General features: G+C 41.3%; 1 protein-coding gene and 2 long non-coding RNA genes across 4 annotated transcripts in view; 2 read left to right on the top strand and 1 right to left on the bottom strand.

Annotated features, from left to right (window-relative positions):
• The first annotated feature begins 512 nt into the window (after positions 1–512).
• Positions 513–13,621, top strand: LOC148406309 (uncharacterized). Its single transcript, XR_015864034.1, has 3 exons — positions 513–603; positions 1,024–1,142; positions 12,967–13,621. It is a non-coding gene; the product is annotated as an uncharacterized LOC148406309 (long non-coding RNA).
• On the bottom strand, positions 953–7,049 carry LOC148406310 (uncharacterized). The gene is made up of 4 exons (XR_015864033.1): positions 6,806–7,049; positions 5,021–5,097; positions 1,748–1,860; positions 953–1,109 (listed from the first exon to the last, which is right to left on the bottom strand). It is a non-coding gene; the product is annotated as an uncharacterized LOC148406310 (long non-coding RNA).
• Positions 13,622–14,959: 1,338 nt separating the features above from the next.
• Positions 14,960–18,746, top strand: part of LOC148406308 (AT-rich interactive domain-containing protein 1A-like) — a 43,819-nt gene continuing 40,032 nt past the window's right edge. For both annotated transcript variants that reach the window (XM_088404610.1, XM_088404609.1), the window contains exon 1: positions 14,960–16,298. In XM_088404610.1, coding sequence (XP_088260736.1) covers positions 15,390–16,298 — 909 coding nt within the window. In that variant the 5' untranslated portion in view covers positions 14,960–15,389. The remainder of the gene's footprint in view (positions 16,299–18,746) is intronic.

The following is an 18,746-nucleotide window of genomic DNA, read 5'->3' as shown; positions in this document are numbered from 1 at the left end:
TACAGGAACAGCGAGCCTTGTCACATCGGCGGAGTGACACAGGAATGTATTGTATGCGTGTTGGAAAGACAGGACAGCTGGAGCCGAAGTAGTGCCCTAAATTGCTTTAAGGTAGCACAAAATGACCGTAGTATATTACGGCAGGTATTTAATAAAAACCAAGAGGTCAAATGTGTATTTGTTTCGCGATAAGAGCGCGGTGTTCTTTCAGGTTTAGAAAAAAACACAGGCGCATTCACTGGCCGCGCAAGGATATTGAAGGTTGCCAGCGAGTGCTTCGGCCTGCTGAAAGCACACACAGTAAATTGAAGGTTGGGGCCGGTTGGAAAACACGGACTGGAGTTGATTTTAATCTGCTTTTAAACGACGAAAACACACACACAAATGTCTCTATACGGCTCCACCTTGTATAAATAGTACCCAATTTGAGCAACATTTCTCACCTGGGAACGATAGTGATATCTTTCAAAGTTTTGGGAGCTTAAATAGCCACTTTGTGCATGTCTAAGGCTGGGAACGCTTAGTGTACTATGACCTCCAGACTGCAGTTGTATCATGGAGGAGTACAACTGGTTGTACTGGAGATCTGCAGGCAGCGTGAAGGTCAGTATGTAACCATTGGTCTCCTTACACCCAAATACATAGAATGTTGAAATGCATATCAATACATTTACACATTATTCAAACATTATCATGCCATTTTTGTCCTTGTGGCCTCAGTTTAACGCGATGCATATGAGTCACCTGACTGGAAGAAAATGATTGAACTCAACCCACTTCAAAACGAGCTGCAGTTTGACATAGAAAGCGCTTGTTAAAACAAGAGGGTTTAAGATGGTTAAAAACACTCCCAGTTGAAGTTTACTATAAAAAAAAACCTGACAATTCTATCATTTTATTTTGTGTTTCAGTCTTATGAACATTTGCTATCTGAATGTTAGCACCAGCACTTTCAGTATCGTTTTATCCTCTTTTTTTTTTAAGTCCTCAAGTGTTTTGATGAAATGTTCATCTTCTTCCCAGTGGGCCATGGATGATTTAATTCCTGAATTGGTCACAATTCTCCAGACTTGTGGTTCTCCATTTTCTCCAAAACTCACTACAGCATCCTGCAGGGAAGCAAAGAGGCGTTTATTTGGAAGGTGAGGCGTTTAATTACTTGGATTCTCTCTAAATACATTTGGCTTAAAAATCGTCCATTTATGGGACAAACACACAATAATGTCATCTTTACGGGTGGCGGTTCTGCTTGGTATAGTAAAAACCAAGCTAAGAGAATTTTGAAGGCCAAACGGACGTATTTACAGCGATCCTATCTCCCGACTGGAACGCTGAGCAACTATTTGGAAAAGAATACCAAAATCAACACGTCAGCCCGATAAAACAATTTCTCTACTCTGATAGTCTCATCATCTTGACACAAGTGTTGCCACACGGATTCGTGATTGGGGGTGGGTATGGGGGGTGTGGGGTCACCCCTCCCTTGAAAGCCCAGCTGTCAGTGATTACATAATAGCGGAGCCTTGTAGCGCACGCCAGACGGCTTTGTGCTCCTGTCACTGGATGTGATTGTGGGCCCAGATTAAGCGGCGGGTGAGAAGGCGCAGTTAAGGGCTTCCTACCTGCTCTCCAGCAGAGAGAGACAGAACAAACGGAATCAGAGGTCTGAGCGGAGCTTTCATTCGGCCCGGCAAGTCGGCGGATTGTTGCTTCTTTTGTCGACTGATCAACAACGTGGCCTACTTACGCTGGTGTTTGATGAAGTGGCCCCAAAAGACCTCCGAGAGAGACCGTAGTCAAGTGAGCATCCGGGATTAAAAGTACAACGTAAAGTGTCCTCTTTCGGATCATGTTAAAGATCTGTTGGAAAGAAATAACTTCATTATTCAGAAATATTTGTCCGCTGAAAAATATTAAATAAAAGCATCATCTTTTGGGATGACGGTGGAGAGCTGTTCACAAAATAAATGATTCATTTATTCAGAAATATTTGCCCCCAAAAAAATAATCAACGGGAAGTGTCGGACCTGTTCTCGAAAAGAATCATGCTAATTTTATTCAGGTTTGCCGGAAAACTGAAGCACAAAAAAGACACGTCTATTATGTGAGGCGATGGTCATTTAATCATCTTTTTTTTTTTTTTTTACACTATTTTAACTCTTGTGCTGTATTTACAAAACAAAAAAACATTATGATTGATAAGCCACATCGGAATATAAGCCGCAAATCATAACGTCAAATATTTACGGAGAAAAATGCTACATGGACTTTTTTTAAATGTATTTTTTTATTGACACTGAACATGGCTGCATGTTTATTATCAACATATTTGTAGAAAATGGATAGATGGATGTATATTTTCAACATAACAGAAAGAGAATATATAGAGTAGGGCTGCACTATTATGTCCAAAACAATAATCATGATTATTTTGGTCGATATTGTAATCACGATTATTCATCATGTTTGGTCAAACATGTCTATTTATTGCCCTTTTTTTTTTTAAACAAGCAGTATTTGAACAATGCTTGAAACTTACAAAATGTAATAATAAACTAAAATAAATAAATAAATAACTTACTTGCTGAGTGCAAATCAATGAAAGCAAACCAAGGAAACCAAGCACATTGTTTACATTTAAGTAAATTTTAATCAATAAGCTGTCAATGCCATTTTTGGTCATTTCAAACCGAATTTATGTGAATTTTTTGCCAATTTTTCAAAATGGGTCTCAATTGACAGCTAGCACAGTAAATATTAGGTATCAGGTGAGAAACTCAACGCCATTTTGCACTGGTTAATAATATATTAGGGTGAGAAAAGCAGAAGCTTTTGTCATGCAAACATGTGGGAAACATTGCCCCCTGATGGTAGGATGACCATTTGATTTAACGTGTAAATTAGACGGCTTTTTAAATGATATCGCTGAGGATCAGTTGAATTATTTGCGGCAGCCAATATTGCGATCGCGATTAAAATTCGATTAATTGTGCAGCCCTACTACAGAGTCAAACAGTTCAAACTCAAAATCCATACTCAGATATTTTCTTCTATCTCCCTTTGTTTCATTGGTTGATTATTTTAGTGAACATGTAAATACATTGCACATAATTCATATATACAATCTTCTGAATCCAGCTTTCATGCGTGTTGGGCCTGCAGTAGAAAACTGGATGAATGCCCATGAATGGTCGTCTGTCGCTTTAGCCCGTGATGAACAAGCTCCGGTTTTCATCCCAACCCGTGCGTGCTTTCACCTTGATTATGCCAAATCCACTTTCCATGCGTTCTCATCAAGAGTTTGGTCGCCCCTGATCCAGAGACCATAAAAGTCACTGTGTGGATGCTATAAGGGGGTGCGGGTATGCGTGGGAGTCGGCGTGAGGGGGGGGGGGGGCGTTTATTGAAGAGAGATCTGATTTCCCCAGGGCTTGTTCTGTTAATTCAGTGTATTATAGCACTGTTTACCCAAAAGGAGGGGTGAGAAGGGGGTTAGCTCAACAGTGGTCCTGGTGGTGGTCCCCCTCAAGAGACCGTTCCTTTGGGTTCCTCTTCCATCTTGTGATCCGTACCAGCTTTTCCTGCTCTCTTGCTCTCACTGCTTATAACAGAGAGCCAAGCCTTACATTAAATCTGTGTTTCTGCATAACCGGCCTTGTATGCCCCCCCCACCCCCCAGCCCATCCCTGTTCCTCGTCCTCTTCCCCAATCTGCCGGGCCCTCTCCTTCCTCGCTATCAGCCCGATTCTTCCAGCGCGACAACAAATAAATGCTGATAGCGGGGATATTTTGTGCTTTTCAAAAGGCCAGCTATGGAAGCCCCAATGTATCCATCTCCTAACCCCTAACGTAAACAGCTTCCTTTTTTACAATGTTTTCTTTTAAAGTAGTTGAGTAAAATGCTTTCTACGCCGCCCCTCCTCCTTTTTCGCCGTTTCCTCGAGTAGCCTTAATTTGTCACCGTCTCAGCGAGTATTGTGTTTTGTCTCACGAGGGATATGGAAATCTCTCGCGGAAGCGTGGAGGCAAATCCTCCTGAAAGCAATGTTGTAGTAAACAAAACAAAAAAACTTTCTGGGGCTTTGACGTTGAGCGGGAATATTTGGAATATTTTTTCCACATCAGTTCTGATGCTTTCAGTTTTAAGGAGACTTTTTTTTTTTGCTTTAACATGGGCACACACAACAATGTGGCGCAAACACGAGGTTAGAATCGACTAAAGACGCTGTCTTCAAAAAAACGCAGAGGCAACTCAGTCAGCGAGTCCTCCCTGAAGATATCTCCATTTGACTCAAAAAACTGGAGTACATCAGAGGGAAAATATAACACCCTCAACTCAAGACTGAGCAAAGCTCGAAAAAAAAATGATGAAGACACCTTGGAAGGGTCGCTAATGCCTGCCCATGTGTGTAAAACCTGACAAAATATAGGCATACAAAGTTGCGCAATAGAGTGTGAGTCGCTGGATGTTCTAGTTAATTTGCTCTTGATTTAAAAAGGAAACTGTATTTTTCCAGTCACCAAGGTCCAACATATTTCATGTTGGTTAGAACTCCAAATGTAAAGCCTAAATCTGATGGTGCATGACCATACTTGTTGAGGTCTTGCTACCACAATGAAAATTGTCCCTCCAGGGTGGTGGAGGGGAGCAGGTGGAGGGTCGGGGGCGGGTCTCTGCCCACCATCCAAATTGCCAGAACCAAACTTATTATCAGGACTCGGAGGAGAGGCCCGGAGATGGAGGACTGCCCTTAATTACCGGCCTGCAGGCTTTGCGGGGACAACGTGATGATAGGGGTGCAAAGGTGGAGCCGGGGGTCGGATTTCAAACCTTGAATGTTGTCACTTGAACAGCGAGCGCGGATGTAGACTACTTGCTTGCAATTTTTTTTTAGCCGTACCTCATTATGATGAATTTTTCATTTTGATATCCTCTTGAGACCCAGCCTATATTTTTGTGTCAACTGTAGTGGACATACGTTTTTTGTTTACATCTATTGACTCATTGGAGATACCTTACCAAGTCCTAGTGTGCATGGTAGAGGACATCTTGGCTTTTCCAATGATGGGTCACGTGCAATTAACTCAGTGGTATTCCTAAAACAAAATGGACACAACAATGGACACTAATGTCTCAGGAAGATAGCGCACAGTCATTTTCAGTGAAAACTCCAAACTCCACGTCCTAATTTAGTTGAAATGTCCCTGCAAGATTAACAGCCATCATGGAGCGTCAATTCGAAACCAGGCCGCGCCGATCCGACTTTCCAGTTTTCTCCATCTGTTGCCGGCGGAGCCAATCAAAACACAAACGCTCCCTCTGAATATGAAACTCAACTTTGGACCACGTCACATGCACCATTTTAGGATTTGGATCAAGCGCCGAGGAGGGTATATTTGAACCTGCCGGCCACGACTCCAGCCAAATAGGGCATTTTTTTTCAAAGGCTGGCGCGGGCCTTGACGGAGCGACGGTTGGCAGGGACGGCGTGCCCGTGCAGCAGCGCCAAAATCAGGCCTTTGGTTGGCGCTCCTCTGTGTAGTAGTCAAGGCGAAACTTCGCATTCCGGCTCAAATGCTTGATTAGGGAACAGGAATTTTGTCAGTATACTTGGAATTAGTTCGTATTTGAGGATGAGGTCTGTAAGATGCGTTAAAAAAAATTCTTCTTTTTAGGAAAATACAAGTTCCGTGTCTTGTTTTCCTTTCCGAAATGACATGAATCTTAATAGGGTAACTGCCTGATTTTTCCACCACAAAATTTATAGTTTAGGACTGATGTGTCCAAACTATGGCCCCCGGGCCATTTGCGGCCCGCCCTCCACATTTTTGCGGCCTGCGCCATCTGCTAAAAATTTTGACGTGGTCACCTTTTTTAAAAAAAGTAATAAAAGGTTGGATGATTGACTTGTATGGGAAAAAAACCTGAATTTACCGCATCAATTTGAACTAGTCCAGCCATTCAATCATAAGTCATTTAGATTTATTTTTTCTTTTTTTTAAGTCTTCGAATCAAACAGGATTTTAAATGTTAGGTAATTAAATGCTAAAATTTATGTATGTAAGCACTGAAGTAATCCATTACCGTAGGTCTTATTTTAGGTAAGACTTTAGCACTGAATTACCGAGTTTAACACCAGCATAATTGCCTAAGTCATTTTTCAATATTTTTGTAAAACAAAAAGCAGAATTTTTAGAGCGCACACTGGTATTTTTTATTGGATTTTTTTTCCTTTTGCTTCTTTGTTTACACATCTGGTTAAAGGAATAGTCTACTTTTAGCCATTTTTGGCATTAAAATGTACATTTTAGGTCAATAACTAATTTGATAGTTTATTTTTCAAGTACAAGACATTTTTGCACTTGCTGCCGATGGAAAATGACCGCCTTTGATTATTCATAAGCTTAGCTTTGATTGGTCATTTTAAATTGTCATTTTCAGTCAGAAGCAAATGGAAAGTTGTGCTTTTAAAGCTAATAAATATATGTTGGAAAATTGTTTAGTTATCAAATGAACTATAGACAAAGTTTTGTTTTGTTTTTTTTTCCATAGAAATCGTAAGTGGACCTTACCTTCAAATTTTTGGTATGATTAAAAAATATTGTATTGTGTGTTCTATAACTTTTGTTTCCCTAAAGTATTGAAAAATGACTTAGGCAATTATGCTATGCGGCTAACCATGTGCTACATTGTTTGTTTTTCTCCTTATATTCTTTTTTTTAAGTAAATTAGCCAGATTTTGAATAAATACATAAATAAAAGTGCTAAATGCAGCCTACAAACCTTACTTTGCCCTTTCCTTACCTCCAAGGACTCGCTAGTTCCCATGCTGTGGCGACGGCTTTCTGTGGCTGAAAGAGGCCATTCCTCGCAATATGACTTCTTTCATTCACGCTTTGCAAAAAAAATAATTCAAAAAAAAGTTGCAAGCGCCAGGCGTCCTCGCAGGGTGGACGGCGGCTCGTGTGGAGAGCTCTTAACCTCGCCTGGCATGCCTCTATTCACATGCACGCCGCTTTTTTTCTTTGCCTTTCTCCGCATCGCTCGGGAGAAAAGAAGAATGCGCGGGTGGTGACTTTACTCAAGTCTTTTTTTTTTTTTTTTTAAATAAAAAGACATGAGCCAATTCACACACAAAAAATAAAGGAAAAGCAGATGTAACCTGAGTAAGCGCTGTCGCTTTTGATTTGAAAGCTTGTCTTATTCAGTCGCAGCCGTCCTGAGGTGACAATTTTGCAAGGAGTTCAACTGACGAAACCGATTTCGGTAAGATCTCAGCGCTGATCTAAACTTACTGAAATCATTCTAATGGACACTTAAAGGTACAGTGTGTAAGATTTAGACCGTTTTTCATTCAAAAGGAATAAATTAATGTAAATTTCAAAGACTTGCAAATGAATTTGTTCTTAATGACCAACAGAATGTTTTAAATATAATTATAGGTCTAGTTAGCATTAAATGATATTGCAAGGGGGGGTGGCACGCCTCCGGAGGCGGCCATGTTTGTTATACCTACGGACAGTGCTAAATGCAGCACCTGCAGCACTTCCTGCTGTCCGTAATGAAAAAAATACACACTGTCCCTTTAAGCAACTTTTGGCATTTTGCTAGTTACGCCTGTAATAGTCTAAAGAGGCAAAGGCAAATTTGAAACGGAGCATAGTAACATGCAAACATGATTAAACTTGTCAATGGAAGTAAATGAGTTCACTTACTCTTTGGCAGCCCGGTAAAAACTGATCTCTGACGTCTATATCCGTCAATGGCAGTCAATGACATCATGTCTACCATTATTCCCAAAATATGAGATGCACTTTTTTTCCCCAAAATGAGGACAAAAGTATGAGTGCGTCCTACAAACGGTAACTTAAAAAATTAGATTTTTTTTTTTTTTTAAAGTTGATACCATTTGAGGAAAATTGATCCGGCAGCCACATGAGCCGAGTTTTTATGCACAGATATGCATTTTTATATATAAATACCGTAACGGGACGAGCTAGAGGTCTGACGTCATTTGGCTGTTAGCAGCCAGTGCCTGTTGCCGCTAACAGCTGCTGATGTTAGCTGAGGTCCTTACAGCATTATTTTCAACAAAAGAAGCTAGCAGACCGAACCAACGTCCAATTATTACTAAAACAAAGAGGATCGTGTAAAGGTTTTGATGTCTCCGGAAGTATTCAATGAAATGTACACCAGTAAGAGCACAGAAAGGTATTCCATTTGACTCATTTATTAATTATGTTTTTTTGGCATATACACACAATCATAAAATTGGTCTAACACGGACGATGCGCAATTTTGTGCATTTATGGCAAAACGAACTCAAGCTGCATTGCGAGGAAAAGGAAAAACAACCGCTTGGAACTCAGTCAATGTTACGCTGGCCCTGTTCACTGACTGCTCACAATGTGGGAAATCTGAAATATAGCAAACCTAACTCGCGACGAACATATAATATGAACACAAGAATTTTTTTTTACATTGCCGCCAAACTGTTGGTGCGTCCTATACACTGTAACATAGAAAATACTAGAATTGGACCCCAAAATTATATTAGGGGAATTACGGGATATTTGTTGCAGTTTTTGATGCCTTTTCATAATTTATTAATATTCCGGCTTTGCGCCGGTTTTTACTGTAGTCTTTTCATCTTTACACGCATCATCCACACAATGTAGAACTAACAAACATAAAATAAAACATTAGCAATGGCTATGACCCCCAAATTAAAAGTGCGTCCCATACACCGATGCGTGCTAACCCACTCAGACTGATTTTTTCTTCTGGTTTACTTTTATAACATTTTGTACGTTAGCTGCAACTTGAAACGTCATGAGACCACACCTACACACACAAACACACACACACACACACCGCGTCTGGGAAAGAGTGGAATGGCCATTGCACTTTGCTAAGTGGCACTTCCTTCCTCGACACACTCCAGACGACGTGTTGAACGGCTGCATGGCAACCATCTGGACAGGATCCAACTGTTGTCTTTGTGTGTGTGTGTGTGTGTGTGTGTGTGTGTGTGTGTGCGTGTGGCCAGGTCGAGCTCATGTTTGGGGCAAGTGTGACGGCAGCGCCTTAGTGCTCATCAATTGTGAAGTTGTGTACGTTACTGTCACGACGTGTGTGTGTTTGGTGTGATTGAATTCAACCGCACACTTGTTAGGAAATTCCATACCCCATTATTGGGTTGTCCTGGTGATCAAAAGGATTTTTTTTTACCCCTTCCTCAAAGTTTAAATTTGAAAGAAAACCAAACAATACGTTAAAGGTCTGCAGTGATGACTTGTCGACATATTTGAACTCTTTAAAAGTGTACAGAAAGACGATAAATAATTAAAGGGGATGTCACCCCCCTTGAAAAAAATTCTTCTAATATTACGTTTATAGAAAATATAATTAACCAGGCTGGCAAAATCCACACATTTTTTTTCTTGTCCATTTCAGAAGACGGCCATTTTGCCTCTTGCTGTGGACTGAAAATGACATCGGTTATTCAGGGCCCAGTAACGGCCAATCACGCCACACCTGGCAGTGTCACGTGACCAACCTTTAAAAACATGTGACATTTCATTTCAGTCATTTCAAACATGTCAGTTTCATTTAAGATGGAAAAAAGGGGTACATTTTGCTACTTAAATTCATATTCCACACATACAATATTAAAGTTTTCCGCTAAGCAAAATTTCCGGGTTGATTTGCCCTTTAAGGATGATTACTGAAGTTTTCATTTATTCTCAACATTCTATTCCATAAAACTAAATTTATTTCGCCATTTTCAGCAGTGAGACGTTATTTTGATTTAAAAGATAATTAGATAGCTAAATTCTTTTTCATGTGTTTGCTGTTGACTGAAAATGATATCATGTGCCCAAGGCTCATGTGACATTTGCAAGCTGAGCCGTGATTGGTTGTTACCTGAGCACATGTGATGTCATTCATACGCGACAAAAGTGTTGCTCAAGGTAATAATTTTACTTGAGAAAAGAAACTACAAGCAAAATCTTACTTCTGCCTAAAGAAATAAGATTATTATTTTAATTTCGTTGGGTTTCTCTTGGCTGATCTGCTTTGAGTACTGTTAGTGAATGTTAGATTTTTTTGGCCAATCAGATTTCAGCCTGTGTTGCCATGTCAATCTAATCTGCCCACGACCTTCAGAACTACTCGTAGTGCTTAACGATCTTGTGAAGGGGATTTTTTTGAACATTTTTTAACCGATTTCCTTTCACAGGCCGTCATCCAACGACATCAGCGATTTTCTGTTCTCTGATTGGGCCATCAGACCAAATCTTTACACTTTGGAGAAGAATTATTTTGTTAGATCCACGTTCATCATGAAGTGCTTTAGATAACGATTGCGGTTTTGTTACGTGGTCAAATCAAGGCCTGTGGATTGCCCACGGGCCGCAGGTTTCCCACCGCTGCGTTAAAAGATTACAAGAAAAACGGGGCGCTTGGATGAGGCCCAAGCCGGTGCCTTGGTGACGGCCGGGGGTGATGCATCACGCTCACCGAGGGTGGCTTGCTGGGGACTGAGTAAACACTCTTAAATCATCTGCTACCCCCACCATTGTCACCTCTGCCACTCCCACAACACACACACACACACAAACACACACACGGCCAACACTGGCATTGGGCTGAGTTACTACCAAAATGTAACATTTAAAATGTAGCGTTTGTTATTTATTTGAATGGAATTTGTTACGTTACCAGAATGAGTTGTCTAATTTGTAGGTCAGAACATCAAGCCTATTTTATACACTGATTTATTTTCATATTTTTCACTAAATCAGACATTTTGCTCAAGCTTTATCAAATAAAATTAAAAAAAATCACATTTAGCTTTTTATTACATTCTAATTTTTCAATGTCCTCCAGCTTTTGATGTTCTACTATTTTGATTTTAAGTAAAGCAGAACCATGACTTCAACCAATAACACTGATCTATTTTGTTCAATGACTGACGGCTATTTTCATCTGATGACTGACGGCCAAGATTTTTTGGTCCAATGATTGATGTCTATTTCAAGCAATGATTGATATCTGTTTCTTCTACTGATTGATGTGCGCGTCCGATGATTGATTTCTCTTCCATCCAATGGCACGTCAGGGTTTTATACAGGGAGGGCTTTATACAAATAAGGCATTATTGGAAGGTTAAAATACATTGAAGTTACAGGAATTGTTTTCAGTCATAGATTACAACATCACACCAAAGCAATACATGAGAGGAGGAATACATGTGAGAGGAGAAATACACGCAGACTCTCAGCGCTAGGCATTTTTTATCAAATTAAAGTTGTCATCCGCAAGTTGTGTTGCTGTATTTATATATCACAGGTGTCAAACTTGAGGTCGGGGAGACAGATCTGTCCCCCCACATCGTTTTTTAAAATGCTAATTTGACTTCAAGTTTCTGGCTAAAATACCAAACGTGCAAGTTGTCTTCAACTTCTAAAAATTAAAATTGATTTGAATTTAGTCATATCTCTGAGAGAAACTATAACTACAATGTGAGTTTAACACATTAGTTTTTGTGTGTGTGTGATAATTCCGTTTTTTCTTTATTGTAATGTATTGTCATTATGATTGTTGTTTTTCACTTGTGTTTTTTGCATTTTATGGTTTTTCATTTCCTGCACTCCATGTTTTTTAATTATTAATTTTTAAATGTCTTGTTATCAAAGAATTATTATTAATTTGTTTTGGAAAATGACATCACAGTTACTCAGGTAACGACCAATCACGACTCACCTTGTTTTATGTTTTGGTCATGTGACATTCGCAAGATGAGCCATGATTGGATAAAACGTGAGTCCTGAGCAACTGCCGTGTCATTTGCATGGACATGGAGACAAAAAGTTGCCATCTGAGATGGATGAAAACGGTGGATTTTGCTGCTTAATAGTTATACAATGCAATATTAATCAGAACGTCATGTTTTAGACCAGTACGGCTGCATAGAACATGTGATAGGAAAACTTGGAGGTTGACTTCCCCTTTAAGAGCCTCCATTCCAGGTCATATCAGTTTGAAGAATCATCATGTCTATTAATTGTGGATGGAGGGCAGGGGGGGGTCTCTTGCTTGCTATCAAGCTTGTCTGCACTTGGCAGAACGAGAACAGCGTGGAAATTGCAAAAAAAAAAAGTAAATGCAGGACAAGGACACAACATTGACGTCGAAAGAAAATTGCAGAGATGCACCAACATGAACAAGAGGCAAATGCGCCCCCATAATAATAAACAGCAAGTTTATGCTAAAACGCTCCCTCCCCCCTCCCTCCCTCCCTCCCGCATAGCCTTGTCTCTTCTGATAAAACACACACACACACGCACACACGCACACACTCCTCCCATAGCCTATATACAGCAGCTGAATTGACTCCCCCCTCCACCCAGCACACTCTCCTTTATTAAACCCCTTGCAAAATTTGCCTTTTGGTCCCTGAAAGACACACAAACATGGCCTGTGTGCAAACTCCAAATGTTTATTTCACTGGACGAGGGAGCCATGAGAGCAGAGAGCGCTGCATTGTAGAGAGAAAGGGCTGAAACAGGGCTTGCTGCCTTCCCATCCCCCACGTTCACATAGCAAAGTTCTGCTTGCTTTTGCAAGCGCCGCTGCTGCCTTCACGGGCGCCACCCGCGCCTCGAAAACGCCGCTTCTCCAGCGATAAAGGCGTCATCTCTTAATAACTGCGGCATATGTTCATTGAATCAGAATACTGTGTTTTGGGACACTCAATATAAAGTAATTGTTCAATAGAATAAGATATAATATGTCAACTCTGGATTTAAATACAACCGTGTGTAAGTGCTCACAAATGCCCTAATTTGTCAAGACCAGGTGTAATGACATTCAAATATTCTTGCTCTGTCTGTCTTCACGATTATTCTTCGTGGAATCTCCTCAAACTATAGTTTTTAACCAGTTTTTTTTTTAATCAGGCTTGTTTTTGATTAATTATCAAAGCCTCCGATGTCAGTGAAGGCAACGCTTCGGCTGCTGCTGCCATGAGAGCAGGAGGCAGGCAGGGAGCACGAAGAAGAAGGAGGAGGGGTGGAGAGAAAGAGTAGAAGAAGAAAACGAAGAAGAAGAAGCAGCATGGGGGCGTTTGTTCTCGTTAATTTTGTCCTGACTAAAAGCTTCAGAATTTCCGTGAAAATTCACTTTACTCCCGCCACACTGGCAGAGTGAACTTCAAAGGCCTTACACTTTTCTTACAAACTATCTTCACTTCCAGTTGTGTGTGTACTCATTCCACCCCCATCATGCTCACCCTTACACACACACATACAATTTCATGCTTCCCTTTGCTTCACTTCTCCGTTACTGCAAACATTAAATACATCTTCTTTTTTTGTAATGGTCATGTGGCTGGTTTGCACTAGAATAGAATAAGCAACGCAGAACCAATGGAAAGCGGTTGATCAGGAGGAAATAAAACTTAATGGGAGGGACTAATCTTAAAGTTCAATCTCAAAATGGTTGCATTGAATAAAAATTGCTGACTTCCTGTTCAATTTCGAGCTTGGGTTTCTGAGACATTTTGATGCATCCTGTCATGATAAACAAGTATGCTGAATTCCATATCAAAACGGGGCATCCAACTCCACAAAAACAAATTAAATTAACATATAAACCAATAAGTTAAAAAAAAACTGGCCACACAGACCACCATGATATCCAATCTTACAAACGTTTTCAGGAATTTTGAGGCACCTCAAAAGGCGGAAGAACAATAAACAATTTAACAAAACAACAACAAACACACACATTGTATGCATCACTTTGTGAATAGATCTGCAGACATTGAGTCTATAGCTCCGAGCGTTAACACGCAGAAAAGTGGCTATTAAATGAGCCTATTGTTTACATTTGAAGATGCATCACGCTATTTGGGCTCTCTTTGGGTCTAAAGTGGGGAAAATTGTGTCGTTTATTTTGCAGTCAATTGATTTGCATAGGTGACTAGAGCTTGAAGCGAACATACTGGGATTTTTACGGCCAGTGACATTTTTATGTGTGAGTTCGGTTCAAAGACATTAGAACAACAATAATGGCTCTTCTTGGGGTGTAAACAATGTGATCCCCGAATGCTGTTTTGCAGCACATTAGTGGGAAATGGTCCAATTTCAACAAATTGGTCCAAAAAGTATGATATATTGACTACAAATACTGCATCAGTTCATCTATCTATGCAAACTACAAGAAGAATAATTAAATGCTCTTTGCACTTGCTCCACCATCATCATTATTGGCATATAAAAGGTTGATAAAAATAAATCAAAAATATATTCTGCAGCATATTTGTATTTTTCAATCCATTTTTTAATAAATTGTTTAAACACAAAAATACAGACAGACATAAACACGGAATAAATAGAATAACATTTGTACAGTAATTTGCATAATTCAATTGTACTCTTGGATCTTAAGTATAGAATTGAAGGCTCATCGACAGTACTGAGTTTGATTACATGAAAATTACATGATTGTGTGGTTGTGGTAGCTAACATGCTAGCAGATTTTTACTAATGTTTGTTACCAAACAGAACCCGCGTGAGTTTATTGTTGCTAACTGCTGTGATTTTCCATTTTATATGACGTTTATGTAAAAAAAAAAAAAAGATAATTTTTCATCGTTTTTTTTTTCTTCAGTCAGTCTTGAATTTTGGATCTGGGTCAAAATTGAAATATGAAAAATCAGGCAAATTATAGTGTTTAGACAGCTCAGGTTTGAAAAAAATCACGCAAACAATTAGTCACTATTTCTTTTTTCGCCTGCCAGTTGAAAATGGGAGGACGGAATGATCCAGGGATTGGGAAAGAGCGGCGTAAATGTAAACAATGTTTGTTCTGATCCCGCAGTCCAGATCCAGTGTCATTTTCATGGCGTTGAAATCCGCTTCCGGGTTTTGCATCTTACCTCGCCCCTCACTAAGATGGCTGTGTCTCGCGGAGCCTCGTGCTGGTTCGCTCGATTTCTCGCTCGCGCTCTACTTGCGCGCTAGAATCCCCCTCTTTTTTTTTCTTTTTTTAATTCACTAACGCGCCGCAAACACATTCGCACTCCCCCAGTTTAGCCTTGTTCGTATTTTTCGCGTGTTTTCCTCCGCCAAAACTTTCTCCCCCCCGTCCTTGTTTTTTTTTCCCTCAAGTTGAAACGGAGTCGCGGTGGATTTACCGGATACCGGTCCGGACGGAGGGCAAAACCGGGGGAGGGGGGGGATGAACCGGGACGACGGGTACGTTGTGTTAAATGCGGTCGTATTCAATGACTATTCGGGATTTATTCGCGAGTGAATCGCCTTGCTGAGAGAAAAGGGGCGCCGTAGAAAGAGTGGGGAGGCGAGAGAGGGGGGATATCATGGCCGCTCAGGTCGCCAGCGTCGCCTCTCTCAACGCGAGCCCGCCGTCCGAACTGAAAAAGCCGGATCGGGACTCGCAGGAGGAGTCGGCGCCCGGGGAGAAGCAGCCGCAGCAGCATGAAAACAAGGAAGCGGGGCCCGACGGCGGCTCTCCCGGCCGCAAGGAACTGCAGGACGGCGGCGACATTGCCGGGGGAGGAGGGGATCCTGACATGAAGAACGGCAACGGGAATTTGCCCAGGGTAAATAATAATAGCGGTAATCAGAACGATTCCGGCGGGCCCGAAGGGAATAACCATCCCGGCGTGGGACACCACCACACGGGCCCTTTCCCACCACCTCCTTACGGCTACAACCAGCACTACAGCCGGGCCCCTTTTCATCAACATGGCGGACAACAAAGCCCTGGCATGGCAGCTGCGTCGGGGCCGGGCATGATGGACCCTTACCCCGCCAATTCCCACGAACATGGCTACCCCAACCACTACAACAACTACAGCCCCTTCCAGAGCAGGACTTCCTATCAGGGTCAGGGCTACGGGGCCATGAGTTCCCCGCGGAACAACCAGCCCCCGGCGGCTGGGGGGCAGCCAGGCAAGCCGCAGCAGCCGGCGGCGGCGGGAGGAGGAATGGCCGCTGCCTCCTATAACAACCAGCGGTATTCCATGGGAAGCCAGCAGCCCACGTCGACGCCGACTTTAAACCAGCTGCTCACGTCCCCCAGCTTGGCTAGGAGCTACCCCAACTACCCGCAAGGAGACTACAACAACCAGGAAGGAGGCACCAAAGCGGCGGCGGGGGAGATGGCGAGCGGCTACGGCGGGGTCCATCCGGCTTGGCAACAAAGGGCACACCACCCGCCTCCCATGAGCCCCGGGAACAGCGCGCAAGCCCCCAGTAGGAGCCAGGTAAGCCCCCCCACTCGCAAACCTACCATGCTAAGCTACCAACCATTGTCTATGGAGCAAGAGCTCTAAAATGGCTGCCTCTGTCTTTTCACACAACACCACCCCCTGCAATAGTGCTTCCGAGCGTGCACACGGTCGTGTTTTCCGCCTAAAAACAACTTTTTGGGGCGAGGGGATGAGGGGTGCAGCGGGGGACGACTTTGGCCAAGTGAGCCGAGGAGTTTGGCACGGGAAAGTGAGCGTTAAAAGAGCAAGGAAGATGATGATGCTTTTTCCTCCCTTATCTTCTTCGAACCTTCCATATATACATTCAACTCCCATTATTCGAGGCTTGTTTTTCGCTTTTAAAAACATCCCAAAGTGTCTTGTTTGCATTTTGAAACGCGGGTCGTCGTTCGGACGAGACGTAAATGACAGCCCCGGATTTGAAAAAAAAAAAAAACGAATTTGCATATTCATTAAGCAAGAAGCTACTTGCTATAAACTGCTAGTTGCTGCACGGTGAAGCGTGTGTGTTGTGAAAATGACCACTAATTAAGCGTTTACTCGGACGAAAACGCGTAATGATGCTCCTATTTTACGAGTTCTATTCGTTTTTTTCCCCCTCCGCCCTGCGTTTCCGCGCTTCCGTGTTGTCGCCCCGGCCGCCTCGCACTCGAGCTAAGAGCAGATTGCCTTTTGCTTTGGGATTTGAATTATGGAGGTAAAAATCGTGCTGTCAGAGCCACAAGACAGTTGGTCTTAGGTTGACATGCGAGCCGAGATCTGATTGGCTGGCCGTCCCTCCGCTCTCGGCCATTTATAATTGAATCTAATGGAAAAAAGGGCTGCAGCCGCACCACCGCCACCCCCCACGTTACCATGTCACATACTCCTCCACCAAACAAAATAGGGCTGCTTTTCCTCTTCTTTTTAATCATGGATTCCGAACAAGTTTGTTGCTTTAAAATAAACGTGTAATATTGTTACTTTGGAACGGGCCAAACACACCCACAAAATGTGCTTTTCGCCATTTTTTTTAGGGAGAAGCAGGTATAAACAGGAAAGCTGGTTGGTTATAAAGCTGTATACATTTGATGTTGATTATAATTACATGGTTCGATTAGATTTTTTAATTAGTGATTAAATTATCTGTAAACGATCAAGTCTATAATGTTGGTATTTTTGGTTTGGCACAAAATGTCAAACAAAATCTCAAAATGCTACTTGTAATTTGTTTCCATTTTGGTGACTTAATGTGACAGACATAAAATTTTGGCAATTTCGTTTCATTTTTTGTTTTGCATAAATGCATCTCCATTATTTTTTCACACTTTCCGATAGCAAACATTTGGGTTCTTCTGATGTAAATTTCCTCAACACAACCGAATGAAAGAGAACGATATTAGTTACTTGATGACAAATTTACCGAGCATTTTGTTAAATGTCTGCTATGTAACATTTGCCTGTGCTTTTCTGCGTGACAAAAGTTTATCAAAATAAAATAGTTATGATTTTTTTTATTGGTTGATTAGAACTCAACAATGTCTTAGTAAAAAATACAAAACAAACAAGCAAACCATCACGCATCGTAACATGGTATAAGGCAAAAACTATTGGTGTTAGGACAGGGTAATTTTAATTGGCAATTTACCTACTGCAATCCCGCAATTTTTTTTTATTTTTTAAGAGCTTTTTTTACACATGTTCAGAATTTCTTCAAAGACATTTAATTAAACAAGTTTCCAAGCAAGTACAGGGGTGGGAGGAGTGTTTGAAAACGTGATCTTAAAAAAAAAATGTCTCTATCGTGCCACTTTTTAACCGCTTTGAATGGGCCATCACCATAATATAATTTTAATTTAATTTGTAGTCGTGGTTTTGTGATTACACCTTTCTAAACTATTATTTATATATATTTTTTTTAATTAGAGGATAGAATGCGTAATAATTAAAAGACATTAGCTCAATTTATAGGGGGTATATCACTTTTATAATTGCCTGCCACCATCATTCTTCTACCAGTTCAAGTTAATGTTATTATTGCTGTCTTGAAACAAACCAGTTGCGAGTTAGCATGTCTTCAATCATGTAATTAATACTTTTGTCTTCGTAGGAAGGCAGCTAACCAGCTAAAATAACTTATGTCACGATAGTGAAACTGCCAGCCATCTTGATTGTTCTGCAAGTTCAAGGCTGCGGTATTACTAGAGTAATATTTTTGTGAAACGAAAGTTTGCAAGCCGCTATCAGTTAGCATGTCTATAAATGATGAAATCAATACTTTCATCTCTACTGAGGCAGCTTAACTAGCACGGGTAACATAACTAATATCACGATACAGTGAAACTGATATTTTACCTTACAGCAATTGATTTTATATCGTTTGCGATGGAGATATGCTCGGTGTGTTCCGTCCGCATCACAAGTTCTTGCCCTGGCGCGTCACGGTGACTGCACTTGTTTACA

The sequence above is a fragment of the Hippichthys cyanospilos genome, chromosome 21 (genome assembly GCF_059441005.1).
Source record: "Hippichthys cyanospilos isolate Australia breed blue-spotted pipefish chromosome 21, RoL_Hcya_1.0, whole genome shotgun sequence".
Taxonomy (NCBI): Eukaryota; Metazoa; Chordata; class Actinopteri; order Syngnathiformes; family Syngnathidae; genus Hippichthys; species Hippichthys cyanospilos.
The sequence above is the reverse complement of the archived record's forward strand: the minus strand, read 5'-3'. Positions and strand labels throughout refer to the sequence as shown.